This window comes from Lissotriton vulgaris, chromosome 4_1 (assembly GCF_964263255.1).
Source record: "Lissotriton vulgaris chromosome 4_1, aLisVul1.2, whole genome shotgun sequence".
In the NCBI taxonomy this organism is placed as follows: Eukaryota; Metazoa; Chordata; class Amphibia; order Caudata; family Salamandridae; genus Lissotriton; species Lissotriton vulgaris.
Window position 1 is genome coordinate 33,188,751 of NC_141691.1, and position 19,578 is coordinate 33,208,328.

General features: G+C 38.2%; 1 protein-coding gene across 1 annotated transcript in view; it reads right to left on the reverse strand.

Moving 5' to 3' along the window:
• LOC147718284 (uncharacterized) overlaps positions 1 to 17,542 on the reverse strand; it is a 71,157-nt gene extending 53,615 nt beyond the window's left edge. Inside the window, exons 1-2 of the mRNA XM_086967179.1 lie at positions 17,518 to 17,542; positions 13,116 to 16,902 (exon numbers count right to left, since the gene is read on the reverse strand). Of these exons, the coding sequence (XP_086823305.1) occupies positions 13,116 to 16,171 (3,056 nt within the window). The 5' untranslated portion in view covers positions 16,172 to 16,902; positions 17,518 to 17,542. The remainder of the gene's footprint in view (positions 1 to 13,115; positions 16,903 to 17,517) is intronic.
• Positions 17,543 to 19,578: the final 2,036 nt, after the last annotated feature.

The following is a 19,578-nucleotide window of genomic DNA, read 5'->3' on the forward strand; positions in this document are numbered from 1 at the left end:
AAATCAACAGCAAAGAAACTCAGGACCTTATTTATGAAGGCCTTCCACCACCGGTGCATCACTTTTTTCCCATGTTAAAAGTGACGCTCCAGCGGCACAACGCAATCATAAAGAAGGCGCAAATGTAAATACCATTGATTTGCCACGAAAATCGTTTTTTGAATAACATTTTAGAAACACAACGCAGGTCCTATTTACAAGCATTCAATTTCATTACTGAAACCTCACTGTTTCACAAAATACAAATCCTCTATCTTGCAAATCGTGAAAGCAAGCATTATCAAAAAGCAAGAGACAAACCAACAAGAAAGATTCTCAATCTGCTTCCTAATTTCAAGTAACACAGGTGACATAATTCTAAAACATTCAAATATATTTCTTTACAGAGGCAGACACTATTAATTGCTTCTCAAAAAAATAAAAGCCATTCTTTTACCCCAAAATCTTTTTTTAAATAACTTTTTACAAACACAGCACAAGTCCTATGTACAAGCATTCAATGTTACTACTGAAACTTCACTATCTGCTTCCAAATCTTCTCCATAGAGCAAATAAGTCTCTATCTAAATTAAATGAATCATTACTTACCTTTACAAATGCTTTGGGAGATTAAGAACAGTGTCAGACACACACACCAATTTTTCTTTAGCAGAGCAAAAGGTGTGCACTCAATACACTGAAACCAAGACTGGCAGAGAAAACCTCTAATTCTACACACATATGCCTCATTTCAACCAATCAAAACTCTTCCCTCCTTTTTTTCAAACCAACACCCTACCCCCTCTCAGACCTTTCTATCTGTTACCATAGCAACTCCCTCCTAACTGAACTCTTAGGTTCAAAAGTTTATTCTACAATGTTACAAATTAAGTCAGCAAAGATGTTTGACCTCTCAATACACCAGCTTATCCAGGGCATTATTGCTTTTAGTAACTTTTTCTTAACAATTGCTTCTTTCACACAACACAACCATGCACCCTAACTTTCGGTTTTCAACTATCTGAATCCACCAATCATTGCTGGTGATTCAAGAGCAGAGAAACACCATAATTATTTTTTTGTAAACTCCTACTGTTCCAATTGCCATTTCATTCCCACTGTGAGAAGTTAGCCTGGTATATAATGCTCACTAGTTCTAGTGATCACTTTGTACCATGCCAAGCAACCCTTATGATGATGGTTGTAATTCAACCTTGTAGACCAGTTATCCTAGTGGTAACGTGGACAAAGCAGTCTTAGGCTAAACTCTGAAAGGCATGTGAAGCCAGCTGTTATACCATACACAACCCCCTTGAATACCAAATGAAAGGGACACCACACAGATATATATTGAAAATATATATTGATTTATTAACTATTAAAATCCCCTGGACTCTTTATGAGCACAGAAGCACAAGCGTTAAATCACAAGACAGTTTAAAATACACAAAAGTTGCACAATATGGATGAGCCCTAGGGGCCACCTAAACCATATACTAAGAAAGTGGTATAAGAGATACCAATAGAAAAGTGAAGAGGCCTAGGGCCTTGGGAATCGCTGGAGCTATTCGAGACTGGAGTTAACTAAGTCGGGAAAGGCCCACGGGACTCGGGTGCAGTGTTCAAAGTGCACGCACTTCTCAATACAAAGTCTATGGTGCGTAAAAAGCACAAAGTTAGAAAGTTAGGAACCTTCCGAGTGACCTACGGAGCTGAAACTTAAAACACAGGCCCTTGGGAGGTGTACCAGTGCAGGAGCACCGGCGGAGCTGAGTTACCTCACCCACAGGAAGCGGGTGCACAGGGTCGAAGTTGTGTCGGGTTTCGTCACGCTGGTCGATGGTGCTTGGAGCTGAAGATGCTGCAGGCGGCTCGATGAGAAGAGTTCCGGTGGATCCAAGGGTGGATCTGAAGATGTGAAGACCTGAAAGCAGAGGGGACAGTGTTCAAAGTCACTAGCCAGTGACTACCGTAGAACCAGATTGGAACCAGGCGATGTCGGGTGCAAACAGGCGTTGTCGGGTAGCTTCTTTCTGCAGCCACGTGGATACCCGGGGTCGAGGACGTCCAGGAGTCGGTCACGAGCTGTCCCACGTAGGCTTCTCGCTGTTGGCGGTGTCGGCGACCTGATCGGAGCAAACAGGCCTTGGCAAATGCAAGCCACGCAGAAGTTGAAAGATGCTGTTCACTCGGACCAGCAAGGTCAGAGCGGGTACTCCTTTTCACAGGAGCTTGGGTAGGTCTGGAGCAACCAGACCTGCTGTTTAAATCTTCGGGTTCATCGCCAAGATGGCCGCTGACCACGTGGCTAGTGGCCGGGATGGCACGTCGAGTGGCACAATGCAAAAGGGCCCTCCGCAGATCGTGGAGATGCTGGAGGGCTGATCTTCGGTGCAAGCGCTGCTCGGTGGTGGGGGTTCTCAATCCCCAAAGCACAACGTCGAGGATGCCTCAGAAGCTGCGCAGTCAGCTTTTCGGGTGTCTTTCAAGAGGTCCGGTCCCACGTCACTCGGTGCCTCCACGGGTCCCTTCTTCGCAGGGACTGTGGATCGGGCTCTGAGAGGTCTGGGAGTCTGGTTCTTGTCGGGCTCTGGGCTCGGTCTCCGGCGGGAGGCGGCGGCAAAGCAGACGTCGAGTTGCTGGTTGGTACCTGTGTTCACAGGGTGGCCACTCCTAGGCCACAAGGGAGATTCTCTTCAGTCTTCTGTGCAGCAGAATGTCGAAGTCCAGTCTTCTTCTTTGTTTAAAGTTGATCTCAGGATGATCTGCTGTGCAATGGCACTGCTCCCCCTCTTATTCCCAATCTAGGGGGTGGATCACCTACTAGGTCCCTCCTCTGGGAGGAACCAGGAAGGGGGGCGGTTACACCCCCTTTCCTTTGTCCAGCTCCGCGCCAGGACTGGGGCTGGAAGGCCCCAGAACCGGTTTGGACTGGCCTATGCACGGGGACACCTTGTGTGCCCCGGGCATGTCTGATTCTATTCAGCCCTGTCCTACCCAATACACAAAATCCTGTCTGGGGTGGTGCTCGCACCTCCCAAGGCAGGAAACCCTTTGTCCAGGCCACCATCTGCCGAGTTTCGGTCAGCAGCAGGAGGCCAGACTTGTGTCTGTGGTGGCAGCGTCCATTTTGTGAAGCTGAGGCTCTGTTTAACTTTAACCGGGGTTAAGGCTACACACATGTCGTGTCCCTCTAGAAGGGTGGAATGCTATCCCCGTCGCCAGAATTGGCGAGGGGATAGTATTCCAATTCGTATGACACCTTACTCGACATGTTTTGATAAAGCCAAACCAAAGATAGCATTTAACCGCGAGGATTATAATGCACTTAAGAGTATATGGTATGGCAATATCCCGGAACAGCTTAGGGAGTGGTTCCCGACAGCTGCAGACAGGCTCAGCTCATGCCAGAGCAGCATCTCACATATTTCCAAGCACTCTGCCTCCAGGATTGATGAGGCCTTCCATAGGAGTGGCTGATAGGAACATATGTGTCCAGTTTAGGGTTAGGCACAGACATACTGTACCTAATTAAGAGGTGGTTACACCGACTTACCCCAGCTGAGTGATCAGCCAGTTGTGTCAAATATGGAGGCCAGGCCAGGGGTGGCACAATACGTGCTGCATACCCCTGGCCTGGTATTAGCTTTTTTTGTCAAAAATGTTTAAATGTTTTTACAGTTTTTGTTCCGTTCGTTATATTTAAAAGTTAATAAAGTTTTATAATCCTACTTTGTTGGAGTGCTATATATTTTTAAAAAATCGGGTGAATGGGGCCTTGAATCGGGTTATTGTCATGTGTGGGGTTTGCAAGTGTACTGCTACAGGATCGGACATTTCAAACTCAAATGCACGTTCTTTTTCTTACCTTTCCGAAGCATGGAGCGCAATAGCAGGCAGAGAAAGGGTGATGCAAATGTGGAACACTGCCTGGCCTGGCAAGTTGCTGGCAGTGCCCCCCCCCCCACCCGCTCCTGAAAGAGGACACACACACACCGCCGCCCCGAGTACTTCACAGATCTTTAAAAGACCATGCGCTTGTTCATGAGGCTTAAATGGTTTATCACCCCTTCTACAACCCCTGCATCGACCCTCTGATGTTTCCTGGAAGAATTACCACGTAACACAATACCAAGCCTTGTCAGCTGAAACCCCCGAGGAATCGTGGGGCATATTATCAAGGGGGTTTATCTCCGCTTTTTTGGCTTTAAAAGCCAAGAAAGCGGAGATAAAATTATCTCCCTATTACCAAGCTGTCGCTAACACCAGTTAGTGACAGCTAAAAGGAGATAGCGACCATCTTGGGCCCCGCTTTGCATGTCAGTGATATTTATCACTAATGACATGCAAAGTGGGCGTGCCAAGATGTTAGCGACTGGAAACAGTCCCTAACATCGCTATCTCCTATTACCAACTTTTGGAGATATTCGCGCTAAGCGCGAATATCTCCAAAAGCTAACACCTGCCCTGAGCAGTTCTTAGCCATGTTATCCAATGGGAGGTGGATAACATGGCTAAGAGCATTTGCTCGATAATGCATGAATATCGCTGACTTTTCAGCGATATTCATGCATTGCGGCCGATTTTTATCGCATTTGCGATAAACCTTGGTAATACCAAGGTTTATCTGCGATAAAAATTGCCGATGTGCGGCAATAATTTTTGTCTCTAAACAAGTTAGAGACAAAAATTATCGCTAGTTGTTGGTAATATGCCCCCAATTTTTGCTTGCAGAAATCGGGAGGCGGGAGACTAGCACTGAAATCAGTAGTCTCACGCCTGAATCGGGAGGGTTGGCTTGTCTGGATTCTCTACAGCTGGGGCCATAAACTACATCCGCAGGGCTAGGTGATAGCCTGGGACCGGCCTGGCATCTAAAATGGCTGCCGTGCACGACAAAATTGTGGCATTGGAAAAAAGGCAAGATGGCGCAGACAATGTTTATCAATAAGGATTCATTTATAACAAAATATTTTATCGCACTGACAAATTGGCGGTCAACACTTCCTGATTTCCATCGAATCAAACGTTAACTGATGTCACGCAGCAAAAAAAAAAAAAAGCTCACGCACAGCCGCTGGAAGACATGTATCAACATAATCAACATATATGAGCCTCCTCAGCCACCCTCAGAAAACATAAGGGATTAGGATACGTCTCCCGCACCCCCTTATACCTAGTAATTTAATTAAAACGAAGCACAAAATGGCGAATTCCCGTTTCGCTACCAGTTTGCGGCCCAGTTCGCGGCCCGGGAAGCGCTTCTACCGTGAAAAATATTTTTTTTTTATATTTTCCCCACGGGACCCTTTAATAACCCCAACAACATTCCTAGGGGGTCAAGAGGGGTACACCTTGCCCCCTTTCATTAAATTCCCCCTTCGTTTTTCACCTCTTCTTCTCTCTCGATCCTACCGAGAGATAAGATGGCGGCCGCTCCGGACTGTTTAGAATGTTGACAGACACCGGGGAGCCAATCAGCTTTGCATCGCAAAGTTCCGTTTCGCGAAAAGTAAGCGGACCGGAGCGCAGCCCGGAGCGCTGTTACAGATATATATCTTGTTTTGAACGTTAATTTCTCAAAATCCACTGAAGCACATATATTGAGACCTAGCAAAGGCACATCGGGCTAACAGTCCCTACAATTTTGCCAAGTTTCGTGCAAATCCATTCAGCCGTTCGAGCTAAAAGTGAGGCCAAAGGCCCTATGGAAATTAACATGGGAAAAACGCGTTTTGGGACCCCCCTTTTTTCTCGGCCCCCCCTTGACGAAACCCCCCAAATTTTCAGGGGCTGCTCAGAAACAAAATGTGCCATCTTCCTGGAAATTTCAGCCGATTCCGTCCACAAACGCCAAAGTTATTAGACATAGAATTTTCAAAAGTCCCATAGAGAAAAAATCCTAACTATATATACCTACTGGCGACCGCCAGTAGGTAATATATATATATATATATATATATATATATATATATATATATATATATATATATATATATATATATTCACTGAAAAAACCATAGGTTTCACACCAGTTATAGTTAGGAATTAGCATTTAAAAAACCTATGAAATTCACTGAAAAAACCATAGGTTTCACACCAGTTATAGTTAGGAATTAGCATTTAAAAAACCTATTAAATTCACTGAAAAAACCATAGGTTTCACACCAGTTATAGTTAGCTGGAAATTTTACTGATATAAAACCATTGAAATTCCCACGTTATAGTTAGTCGGACTCACTATAACTTGCGCGTGCAATGCACTGCTGATGACATCACATATTACATCACTCATGACATGGTCAGTGACATCACTCATGACATCACTGATGACATCATCCTTGCGACAGAGTGACAGACCTCCTTTTAGTGTAATGTAACCCTTGAAACACATATTCAAAAATAGAAACTAATATTTTCAAAAAAGTGGATATACCCATACCAGTTACAACAACCAATTCAGTAATACCACCATCTAATACACATCCACTCATGTGTATGTATATGGGTTATTAGATATTTTTATTAGTATCAGTATGAGTGTCTATATGGTTTGGTGGGGGTATTACTTAGCACATAGATGCATGAGTGACTGACTCTTTGTTTGTATGTGTTTTGAAGACAACATATGTACAGGACTGTATGGGTGGATGAGTGTCTATATGTGTTTGTTAGTGAGTGAATGACTGTCTCACTAGTGTCTTTATCAGTAACTACATATGTTTTAATCTAGTATATATGAATATTGATGTATATAAGTGAGTATATGTGAGAGTAAGAGATTGTAAGAGTTCCTGTTTAAATAAGTATGTGTTTCTATAAGTGATTGTTTAAGAGAATAAATATGTGTAATTTTAAATAGAAGTAAGGTGGAAGTGTGTGTATAACTCTATATTCAAATAAATGGATGTCCAATAGTTTATTTGCACGTGTGAATATGTGTGTGAGTAACTTTTGGATGAATGTCGGTGTGTAACAGCATGTATAGGTGTATCACTTCATATGATGAGTGAGTATATGTATGAGTGACTATATAGAACTGTTGGTGAATGAGTGGATGTGTATATAGATAGTGGAATTACTGAATTGCTTGTTGTAACTGATATAGGTATCTCCATTTTATTAAAAATTTCAGTTTCTATTTTTGAATATGCGTCTCAAGGGTTACATTACACTAAAAGGAGGTCTGTCACTATGTCACAAGGATGGTGTCATGAGTGATGTCACTGACCATGTCATGAGTGATGTAATATGTGATGTCATCAGCAGTGCATTGCACGCGCAAGTTATAGTGAGTCCGACTAACTATAACGTGGGAATTTCAATGGTTTTATATCAGTAAAATTTCCAGCTAACTATAACTGGTGTGAAACCTATGGTTTTTTCAGTGAATTTAATAGGTTTTTTAAATGCTAATTCCTAACTATAACTGGTGTGAAACCTATGGTTTTTTCAGTGAATTTCATAGGTTTTTTAAATGCTAATTCCTAACTATAACTGGTGTGAAACCTATGGTTTTTTCAGTGAATTTCATAGGTTTTTTAAATGCTAATTCCTAACTTTTTATTCATACTCATACCTATGTGTTTTTTAGTGAATTGCTAAAGTATGTTTTTGTAAAAATGAACACTATAATGTATATTGAGATAATATTTTTAATTTAAAATATTTTTTTTTATATTTCGTTTTTGGTGCGCGCACCGGTGCGCGTACCGTCAGCGCACTAACAAAAAAAAAGAAAAAAAAATGAAGGAGGGACTGTGTAATAGATAGTAAGACAGATAAAAAGTGTAAAAGGAAGTAACTGAGAAAAGAAAAATGAATAAGGGAGCAAAAGAAAGAAGAAATAGGAAGAAGACTAAAGCAGAGGTTAAGGGAGATTGTAAATGGATGTTGAAAGTAAAAAGAAGGACAGTTAAGTATGGGAATGTCAGGTAGTGACGGAATCAGAGGAAAAGAATAGCAGTGATTGAGGGAAAGTAAATATCAGTGAATATAAGTAAAGAGGGGTGAAAGAGGGTACATGTAAGTGAATAAGGGTAACACATGGGGAGTAATAGAGACAAACAAAAGAGAGAGTAAAAGTAGGACTGTCACAAAGGGACTAAGTGAACCAGTAAAAAAGGTAAGTGAAGGAGTGTGCATAGGCAGAAGTACTGAAAGAAATTGAATGTGGTCGGAAGTAAACATGGAACAAAAGAATAAGTGAGGGAAGCAAAGTAAGGAAATAGGGGTGCGGTAGGGTGACAGAAAAATAGTGAAAATAAAACAAAAGGTGATAACAAAAAAGATTTTGTAAACACACTTACCATATAATCAATGCAAACTTGTATCTATGAAAGATAAAAGAAAAAACACGTTATAATTTCTTAAAAATATATAATTAAATAGAAGCAACAGTTCATGAGGTTTAAAAATCTACAAAAGTTTACTAAGAAATGATGCAATAGTGAAGGAAACAAAAACAGAAAGAAAGTAATGTAGAAAGAGAAAAAAAAAGGAAAAAGAAATAGAAAGAGAACAAATTCCTAAAGGTAAATAAGATACTAAAAGAATGTAAGATATCAAATCAAAATCAGTAAAGATAAGAAAATAAAAGAAAAATGAGTGAAAAGGAGAGAAGTCTGATTGAGAAACTATAAATAAAAAAGAGGAATAGAAGATGATTGAGAGTGAGTGAAGTAAAGTAACAGAGTGAAGGGATGAAAGGAATGAAGTTAGTATAGAATGATGGATAAAACAGGAGTGAGAGAGTAAGTACACAGAAAGACAAAAGGAAGAACTAAGTGAACTACAGTACAATGGATGCGAAAGAAAAAAAAAGGAGAAAAAGAAAGAGAGGGTTAGGAAACTAAAGCAGTGGTACTGTGAGAATATGAAAAAGATAAAAAGTGGTGGAAGGAACAGAGGAAATGCAGACAGTTCCTATTAGATTAAGAAGTTGTGAATGAAGTGCACTAAAGAAACAGCGATGAAAAAAGAGTGTAAATTAGTAAAGAGAGGTAAATAAGGGTGAAAAAGAAAATGAGTATAAGACAATGTGAACACAATATAAATTACACAATGCAAACTACACAATAACTTCTACAATATGTTACATTATTTATTTTTGCTGTTCTCAGAATATATTGAATTTCACTTAAATTAGTGAGATCAAAGTCTTCATCATATAACAGCGGGAAAAAAAAAACACAATCTAAAAGATTGTGTTTAAAAAAACCCATTCAAACATACATCTCATATAAGTACACTAATCTTTGATTCACTTACTTTTCCGTGAGACCAAATTGCAGATAGTGAAGGTCCTTTTGGTGGAAAAAAGTCTGCTGTGCTCTATAACTTCCATTTCATCGACTTCCTATGAAAAAAGATCTAACAACATCATATGTTACACTTTCCTCACGGCCAATTTGTGTCACATATATCAGTATTTTTTACTTTGAGATCCACTTAAACTATCTACATGAGATTGCAGATAGTGAAGGTCCTTTTGGTGAAAAAAGTCTGCTGTGCTCTATAACTTCGATTTCATCAACTTCCTATGAAAAAAGATCTAACAACATCATATCTTACATTTTCCTCACGGCCAATTTGTGTCAGATATATCAGTATTTTTTACTTTGAGATCCACTTAAAGTATCTACATCAGATAAATAATTTAAAATATTAGATAAACTAACTAACTAACTAACTTTTATTAACTATTCCCGTCTTCAAAGGCCAATTCCCTTTACTAAAACTTTGGTTTTAAAAACACTAGATAAGAATTTGTAGAGTCATAAGGCAAACGTTGTTTATAAGTTAAATGAGAATCATTGCAGTAACTCCATCCATTTTCAGATTTTAAGTAGCATGTATAATGTCCTGAGGTGGTCGAAGATCCATCATGATAAATAATAGCTTCAGTTGTAAAGGTCCTTCCAGAAATTTATAACTGAGAAGCCACAAAATTTTTGATAGAAGTTGTCAATTTAGTTCCATCAGGTCTACATCGTTGGAAAACTAAAATAATATACTGCCCATACCTTTGTATAAATAATGTGGACAGCATTGTACAGTTACATTGGGTACACACCATATTATGATCTGCTGCTTTAACTAGATTTTTAAAAGACACTGATTTACAGTCTGGTAAAGTCAAATATATAAATCTTTCAGTGTCTATTGTAGTAGTACTTGATAAACTACAATTGTGGCAGTCATGCTGCCATTGATAAGAAAGACTGAAAAGATTATCTACATCTACACCTTCATCTTCCAAAACACCAAACATATACATTAAAAATTCCTGACAATCCTGCTGAATGTTCTGTGAAAATTTATCTTGACCAGAACACAAATCTAAAATATTTCGAATTTCTGTTACACTTTCTATTTGTGCTGTAACACTGCTACATTTCTGAAACACAGAATTCAATAAACCACACAATCTTTGATCCCGATTTTCAACAATCTGTTCTTGTAAACTTTTAAGAAAAAAAACAACATTAACCACTACATTAGCATAGCAGTTGACACCAGAACTGTTTTCAAACTGAAATCCAACAACATTTTCTCCACAATTCTTTTTCTTCCTGTTTTCAATTACAGTTTTCTCTACTTTTTGTCTTTTTGCAACTACCTCACTACAATTATCCTCATTTCTTCTTTTTCGGCCTACCACACGTTTTTCAAACAGAGGATATTGAGGCAAATGTGGAGCATACTCTCTTCTTAACCTATTGTATTCTTTAACACAATCTAGATCGGCAGAAATCTTTGTCTCATCACACGCAATCAAGTACAATCCTGATAAAGTTCTGACTCGAGATAATGCCACATATGCCATACCCTCTTTAAACACAGATCTTCCAATGTTCACCAATGCACTATCTACACTTAAACCTTGAGATTTATGAATTGTCACTGCATACGCCAAACAAACAGGAAACTGTTTTCGGTGAACATATAAGTCTTTTACAAGTAAAAATCTAGCAGAACAACGACTTATTTGTTGTACTTGTTCAATGCCATCAAATTTTATTTTTAAAAATTCAATTCCATCTCTATTTCTGTAATTCACAAAATCAACAACATAACCCATTGCTCCATTTACCAGACCGCTTTCAACATTTAAATTCCTTCTCAAAATGATACGACAATTTAAACACACATTCAGAGTCTTTTCAAAACCAGCTGTTTTTGAAATACTTTTCTCCAATGAATGCAATTTAGTTTTCAAATTTTCTGACAAAACAATTGTTGCACCCATATGCTCTATTTTATCTATTGCTTCCAGTTTCACAATCTCTTCATTTTCTAAGTCTAACATTTTTTGGTTGAAGATGGAACATTCTTGCAGAGTTGGCATCAAACATATCCCAGATTTCTTCTCAGTCATTTTTTTAAAAATATTCTCTGGAAGAATGTTTTCATTTGGATACAAATTTGAAATTAATCGACTATGCAAAGCTTTTTTCCCTTTCTCAGTCATTTTTCCAATTCTTACATCTTGTAGAATATTTTTATAATCTTCATCCTTGGCCTGTCGCATATTTTGAAGCAGTTCAGCATATTTAAAATTTAGCCATATATTAACATTTCCAATGCTTCCAAGGGACTTCCTGGTATCTTCATGCGTGAGCATTTTAAACACTGGTTGTCCTTTTACTGGAGTCAACTGCAATAGATCTCCAAAAACAATAATGTGTTTTCCTCCAAATAATACATCATAGTCTGTTTTAAGAATTTCTTGCATTCTCAAATGCACAAAAGCAAGCATTAGATTTGAGACCATGCTTACTTCATCTATGATAAGAAGTTTCATTTTCTTCAAGACTCTTGAAACTTCAGAACACGCATCTCCAGATAGCTTGTTGTAATGCAATTTATTATCATGTTCAACTGGCAGCATCAATAAACGATGTAGAGTAATCCCTTTAATGTTATGTGCTGCCAGACCAGTTGGAGCAGTTACAACACAAGACAGTGGTGAATCAGTCCTTTTCTGCAGATAACTTGCAACGGCTTTAATTAGAAAACTTTTTCCTGTCCCCGCTTCTCCACTTACATACAGTCGGACAGGGTCAAATAATATACATGAGCACTCTTTTTTCTCATGTCTGAATCCATGTTCAATCTGCTCTGTGACTTCATCATATATCTTTTTCTGCTCAATGTTTAGTTGCGTTACCAAATCTTCTAAGTTAACTCCATCCTCTTGAGCTTGTTCCATAGCTCTTTCCACCTCATCCATGGCAGTGGCAGCTTCATTTTGGATAATTGGTCCTCCTAGTGGATCCTGGCTCAATGAAGTAGAACTCTGACTATCTTGAGAACTGTTTCTAGCTATCTCTTCAGCAATTGTGGTTTCTTGCTCCATTTCTTCATTCAACATTTGCAGATAATTTAGAAAAATAGGACATTCTATGGTATCCTTAGTTGCATTAAAAGAGTCTTCATAACAGAGAAAATCTCCAAGTAGTTCCTCTTCTGTACGCCATGGCTTAAAGAGTTGCAAAAGAGCTAAATAGTAAAATTCTCTTTTGTCTGGAACTTCACAACTCAATTTTCGATGATTAATCAAATGGCCTTTTTTCTGCTTCACTAGACATCCTTCATAGCCAATGAGTGCATATTTTCCATTATTGATATCTTCTGTGATGTTCCTCTTATAACTGTAGTTTTGAAGAACTTCATACAAACATGTGTTCTCAAGGTGAGTACTTCTATTTGGATAGTATGTATCCAACATATTTGTCTTCAAAATATCTGTACTGTTTGGTTCTTTTTCCGCCAAATATTCAATTTCTTGTACAGATTTCAAAACTCGGTTTCGTGTTGCAGCAAGACCAAGACTCACCCAAATGATTGTTCTTGATTTGGCATAGAGACTTGCTGATGATAACCGATCAGAACATTCATATGCTCCAATTTCTCGATGCGACAACATCTTCAGACTGAAACTGTATAATTTCTTGCTTAGACTCTTTTCATGTGAAATGTCCTCCCACATTTCCTTCAGTTCTGTCTTTTCTTTTTTGGTGATGTAAGATGTCACATATCGAGCCACAGCAATAGAGTTGTCAGCAACGAACTGAATATCCATGTTAGCATTCCACATGGACAAAATCACTGGGTTGTAATCGTTGATGTACTTAGATTCTTCATTTCTTTTCAAATTATATGTGTTTTTGGGAGATTTTCTCGTCACAGTATGTCGTAGAGATGACATCAAATTATTTACTCTTCCCTTAGAAATCACTGGTCGAGGAAATGCAAAACGACATTTCGTGTAGTACTTTTCCTTGTTTTTAAATTTTCGACGACAGTACTTTCCACAACGATGAGATTGAAAACGTAAAACTTGTTGCCTTAAATTGTTTTCTTCAGTAGATTTTGGAACAGCACATGTTGAATACTCTTCAATGAAACTCATCACTGTTTCATCTGAATCTGATCCAAATTTGGGTGCATCTTTAATCCACAACAACATATGTATATGAGGAGCACCTCTCGCTTGATATTCCTTCCTCCAAAAGAAATCCAAAACCTCTCCAAGGGGAGGATTTTTTTTGTTGGTAATAAAAGACATCATAGCTTCAAATCTATGATTAAAATATCTGCAAACATTCACTGGATCTAAAGAACACAGTTCTCCTGGTGTTTTCAATTCTATATTTGGTATGTTTTCATTTGCCTCTCGTAGAAATTGAAGTAAATCGTCCCATGCATACTCAGCACAGCTAAGAGTGAGGAACCATGTAGGAGTTCCTAAGTTTCTTAGCATACATTTCAATTCTCCATGACGACGAAACCAATACTCATTGGTTCCACGTTGACATGCCATGAGATTGATTAGCTGAGATTCCAAAATACTGTCTTGCAGATTAACTTTCTCCATAAAGTCCCTTGCACATACATTTTGCAAATGAGGTCCACTTTTTAATATATGATTAACTGCATAAGAAAGCCCAGACAAATCACTTTCAAACAGTAGATGAAATAAATATGGAATGCATTGACGAAACCTTGGATCTTCTGCATATAATCTTAGAGTCCGGTATTCAGCTGCAGGAATTTGAACTGGTCGATCATCATATCGTCCACCACAACCTGTTGGAAATAATTGTGGAAAACAACGAGCTTCCAAACTTTCTTCCCATACACTAATGGGACTTCCTTTTGCTGCCTTCATTTGAAACAAGTCAATTGCATTTCCCATTACTTCTTTGGAATGCAAAGGATGAACAGTATAATGTTCATATATTTCTTCAGTTCTAGACACATCAACTTTTTCAATTTGACCAACTGAAGAATCACTATCTTCTTCTGTAGCTGTTTCCTCTACTCCAACACTTACATGTTTGTAGTACTCATTGTTTTTAACTAAATACAACGTTGCCTTCTTGACTTTTTTAACATCCACTAAATCTTGCCAAATTTTCTTACTCTTTGTTGGAACCCCATTAACTAGAATAACTAAAGGATCTTCTTCTACTCTTTCTACACCAATTGTATTAATATTTTTCTTTACATCTAGAGGCAAATAAACAACTCTTCCCTTTAATCCTCTCAGTAAATCTGATGGAGGCAATTTCCCTGTCTTAGGCTCCATGCGTACAATAGCCTGAAAAGGATGGACACATTGAATCAAAATAGATTCATAAGTATTTAGATCCATCAATTCAGAAGGAATATCTATCAACTGAAGATTATTATAAACTGCTCTTGCAGGCATTCTATTTTCATTTAATTTTTTCAAACAATAAGTGCAAATACGCTGATCCAAACTCAAATCAAAAGAATTCTCCACCAACAAATAACTTACAAAATCCTCCCATTCACTATTATTTTCCAATTCACTTTTTGCATATAAATCAACTAACCTAGTCTGAATTTTATAATGAGTCCGTCGACAACACACACAAGTTACATTAGGCCTCTCACTTGATTTCACCTTAAACTTGATAATTTCCTCATCAAACTTTTCAATACTTGAAATTTGTCCATTATCTTCTGCATTACCATCCATTACTATATCTATTTCTACACTGTCCTCTTTGTTCCCAAAATAACAAAACTCAATTTCTTCACAAATAGTCTTCACATCCACTTCAGATCCATGCAAAAGAGCACTATTTAACTGTTTAAGCTTAAGTGCAGGACTTTTTGCATAATACAACTTCCTCACTAATTTCCTTACGTTATTATGATGCACTGCTAACATCCTAAAATGATGAAAAACACTCCGACAAACTTTTCTAGAAAGACATGCTAGTGAATGCCCTTGCAAACCTGTGCTTTCTCTCACTCTGCAAGGATCTAACTCTTGCAGGATCTTCATTTTTTGTTTGAGACTTTTTTTACTATATGTACGTAAGAAATTTCGAAGCAAATCAATTGATTCCTGTCGCACACTACAAATACTACTGCATTTCCATGTGTACACTGGACCCTTAGTACGTCTCCCTAAAACTTCATCAGCTAACACCTCTTCTGCATCTCTAGATACAAGTTTCTCTTTTTCCATCACACAACTATCTTTCACCTCATATGCACGACCACTGGTGTCAACCGCATGCACCAAATCATTTTCCTGAAAGTAACTCTCCTCATTAAAAAAAGGCTCAGAACTTGAACTATGCATCCATTCACCAGAAAATACTTCACAAAAATTACTCCGATTAATAATTCTTTTCCATCTACTGTTCGATTTGAAAACATCCATTGCCTTATTAAGTATCCTAATTCTATTGATTATTAAAATAAATAATTTTTTCTTAACTTCAAAAGCCTGATCAACAATCTTTTCTACACTTTTCTTTTTCTTGTAAAAAGCAGCTTTTAGTTTACTTTTCTTTTCATTTTTTAGCAAATTTAAAACTACCCTATTGCGAAACATTCGCCTACGAATGTCCCTAAAAACATTTACCCTTCTATTGCTAACCATTCTCTTCTCTCCTGGTCCAATGGAAACATTTTTTGTGGGCTTCTCTTTCCTTTTTAGATTTGTTGACTTTTTCTGTATATTCACATTAGCAATTTCATTTTTTTTCCTACGACATATGTTGCGAAGAAAAGACTTAATTGGCTTACCAGAAGCTTTTCTGGTGTTTTTTGAAGTAGTTGTTGAAGAGGATTCCATAAACTCTGTTGTTGATGTTCTCCTTTTCCGTATGGTATTTTTGATATTTCTTTGCCTTGAAGGCATTTTTGCTTCCTTTTCAGAAGTTGATTTGAATCTGTTGTTCTGTTAAAAAAACACATGAAAGACCACTATTAGCAAACAACAAAGTAATGTTAAAAAGCAAACAATATAAACAATAAATTGCAACATATTTAAGTTTATACAATAGCAACTCATGGCTTTATTTTTAAAGGCCTTGCGCCACCAGTGCGTCACTTATTACCCATGTTTAAAGTCAAGCATCAGCTGCACATGGCATTCATAAATAAGGGCCAAATGCAAATACCAATCAATTGCACCCAAAAATCGATTTTTCAATAACATGTAAGAAACACTGCGCAAAACCTAAGTACAACCACTCAATATCATCAAACAAAGTCAGGGTCTGATTTATAAAGGCCTTGCGCCACCAGTGCGTCACTTATTACCCATGTTTAAAGTCTTGCATCGGCTGCACATGGCAATCATAAATAAGGGCCAAATACATATACCAATCAATTGCACCCAAAAATCGATTTTTGAATAACATGTAAGAAACACTGTGCAGAACCTATGTACAACCAATCAATATCATCAAACAAAGTCAGGGCCTTATTTATGAAAGCCTTGCGCCACCAGTGTGTCACTTATTACCCATGTTTAAAGTCATGCATCAGTTGCACATGGCAATCATAAATAAGGGCCAAATACATATACCAATCAATTGCACCCCAAAATCGATTTTTCAATAACATGTAAGAAACACGGCGCAGAACCTAAGTACAACCACTCAATATCATCAAACAAAGTCAGGGCCTTATTTATGAAAGCCTTGCGCCACCAGTGGGTCACTTATTACCCATGTTTAAAGTCATGCATCAGTTGCACATGGCAATCATAAATAAGGGCCAAATACATATACCAATCAATTGCACCAAAAAATCGATTTTTCAATAACATGTAAGAAACACAGCGCTGAACCTAAGTACAACCACTCAATATCATCAAACAAAGTCAGGGCCTTATTTATGAAAGCCTTGCGCCACCAGTGCGTCACTTATTACCCATGTTTAGAGTCATGCATCAGTTGCACATGGCAATCATAAATTAGGGCAAAATACATATACCAATCAATTGCACCCAAAAATCGATTTTTCAATAACATGTAAGAAACACTGCGCAAAACCTAAGTACAACCACTCAATATCATCAAACAAAGTCAGGGCCTTATTTATGAAACCCTTGCGCCACCAGTGCGTCACGTATTACCCATGTTTAAAGTCATGCATCGGCTGCACATGGCAATCATAAATAAGGGCCAAATACATATACCAATCAATTGCACCCAAAAATCGATTTTTGAATAACATGTAAGAAACACTGCGCAGAACCTATGTACAACCAATCAATATCATCAAACAAAGTCAGGGCCTTATTTATGAAAGCCTTGCGCCACCAGTGCGTCACTTATTACCCATGTTTAAAGTCATGCATCAGTTGCACATGGCAATCATAAATAAGGGCCAAATACATATACCAATCAATTGCACCCCAAAATCGATTTTTCAATAACATGTAAGAAACACGGTGCAGAACCTATGTACAACCAATCAATATCATCAAACAAAGTCAGGGCCTTATTTATGAAAGCCTTGCGCCACCAGTGCGTCACTTATTACCCATGTTTAAAGTCATGCATCAGCTGCACATGGCAATCATAAATAAGGGCCAAATACATATACCAATCAATTGCACCCAAAAATCGATTTTTCAATAACATGTAAGAAACACGGCGCAGAACCTAAGTACAACCACTCAATATCATCAAACAAAGTCAGGGCCTCATTTATGAAAGCCTTGCGCCACCAGTGGGTCACTTATTACCCATGTTTAAAATCATGCATCAGTTGCACATGGCAATCATAAATAAGGGCCGAATACATATACCAATCAATTGCACCCAAAAATCGATTTTTCAATAACATGTAAGAAACACGGCGCTGAACCTAAGTACAACCACTCAATATCATCAAACAAAGTCAGGGCCTTATTTATGAAAGCCTTGCGCCACCAGTGCGTCACTTATTACCCATGTTTAGAGTCATGCATCAGTTGCACATGGCAATCATAAATTAGGGCAAAATACATATACCAATCAATTGCACCCAAAAATCGATTTTTCAATAACATGTAAGAAACACTGCGCAAAACCTAAGTACAACCACTCAATATCATCAAACAAAGTCAGGGCCTTATTTATGAAACCCTTGCGCCACCAGTGCGTCACGTATTACCCATGTTTAAAGTCATGCATCGACTGCACATGGCAATCATAAATAAGGGCCAAATACATATACCAATCAATTGCACCCAAAAATCGATTTTTGAATAACATGTAAGAAACACTGCGCAGAACCTATGTACAACCAATCAATATCATCAAACAAAGTCAGGGCCTTATTTATGAAAGCCTTGCGCCACCAGTGCGTCACTTATTACCCATGTTTAAAGTCATGCATCAGCTACACATGGCAATCATAAATAAGGGCCAAATACATATACCAATCAATTGCACCCAAAAATCGATTTTTGAATAACATGTAAGAAACACTGTGCAGAACCTATGTACAACCAATCAATATCATCAAACAAAGTCAGAGCCTTATTTATGAAAGCCTTGCGCCACCAGTGCGTCACTTATTACCCATGTTTAAAGTCATGCATCAGCTGCACATGGCAATCATAAATAAGGGCCAAATACATATACCAATCAATTGCACCCAAAAATCGATTTTTGAATAACATGTAAGAAACACTGCGCAGAACCTATGTACAACCAATCAATATCATCAAACAAAGTCAGAGCCTTATTTATGAAAGCCTTGCGCCACCAGTGCGTCACTTATTACCCATGTTTAAAGTCATGCATCAGCTGCACATGGCAATCATAAATAAGGGCCAAATACATATACCAATCAATTGCACCCAAAAATCGATTTTTCAATAACTTGTAAGAAACACGGCGCAGAACCTAAGTACAACCAATCAATATCATCAAACAAAGTCAGGGCCTTATTTATGAAAGCCTTGCGCCACCAGTGCGTCACTTATTACCCATGTTTAAAGTCATGCATCAGCTGCACATGGCAATCATAAATAAGGGCCAAATACATATACCAATCAATTGCACCCAAAAATCGATTTTTGAATAACATGTAAGGAACACTGCACAGAACCTAAGTACAACCACTCAATATCATCAAACAAAGTCAGGCCTTATTTATGAAAGCCTTGCGCCACCAGTGCGTCACTTATTACCCATGTTTAAAGTCATGCATCAGTTGCACATGGCAATCATAAATTAGGGCCAAATACATATACCAATCAATTGCACCCAAAAATCGATTTTTGAATAACATGTAAGGAACACTGCACAGAACCTAAGTACAACC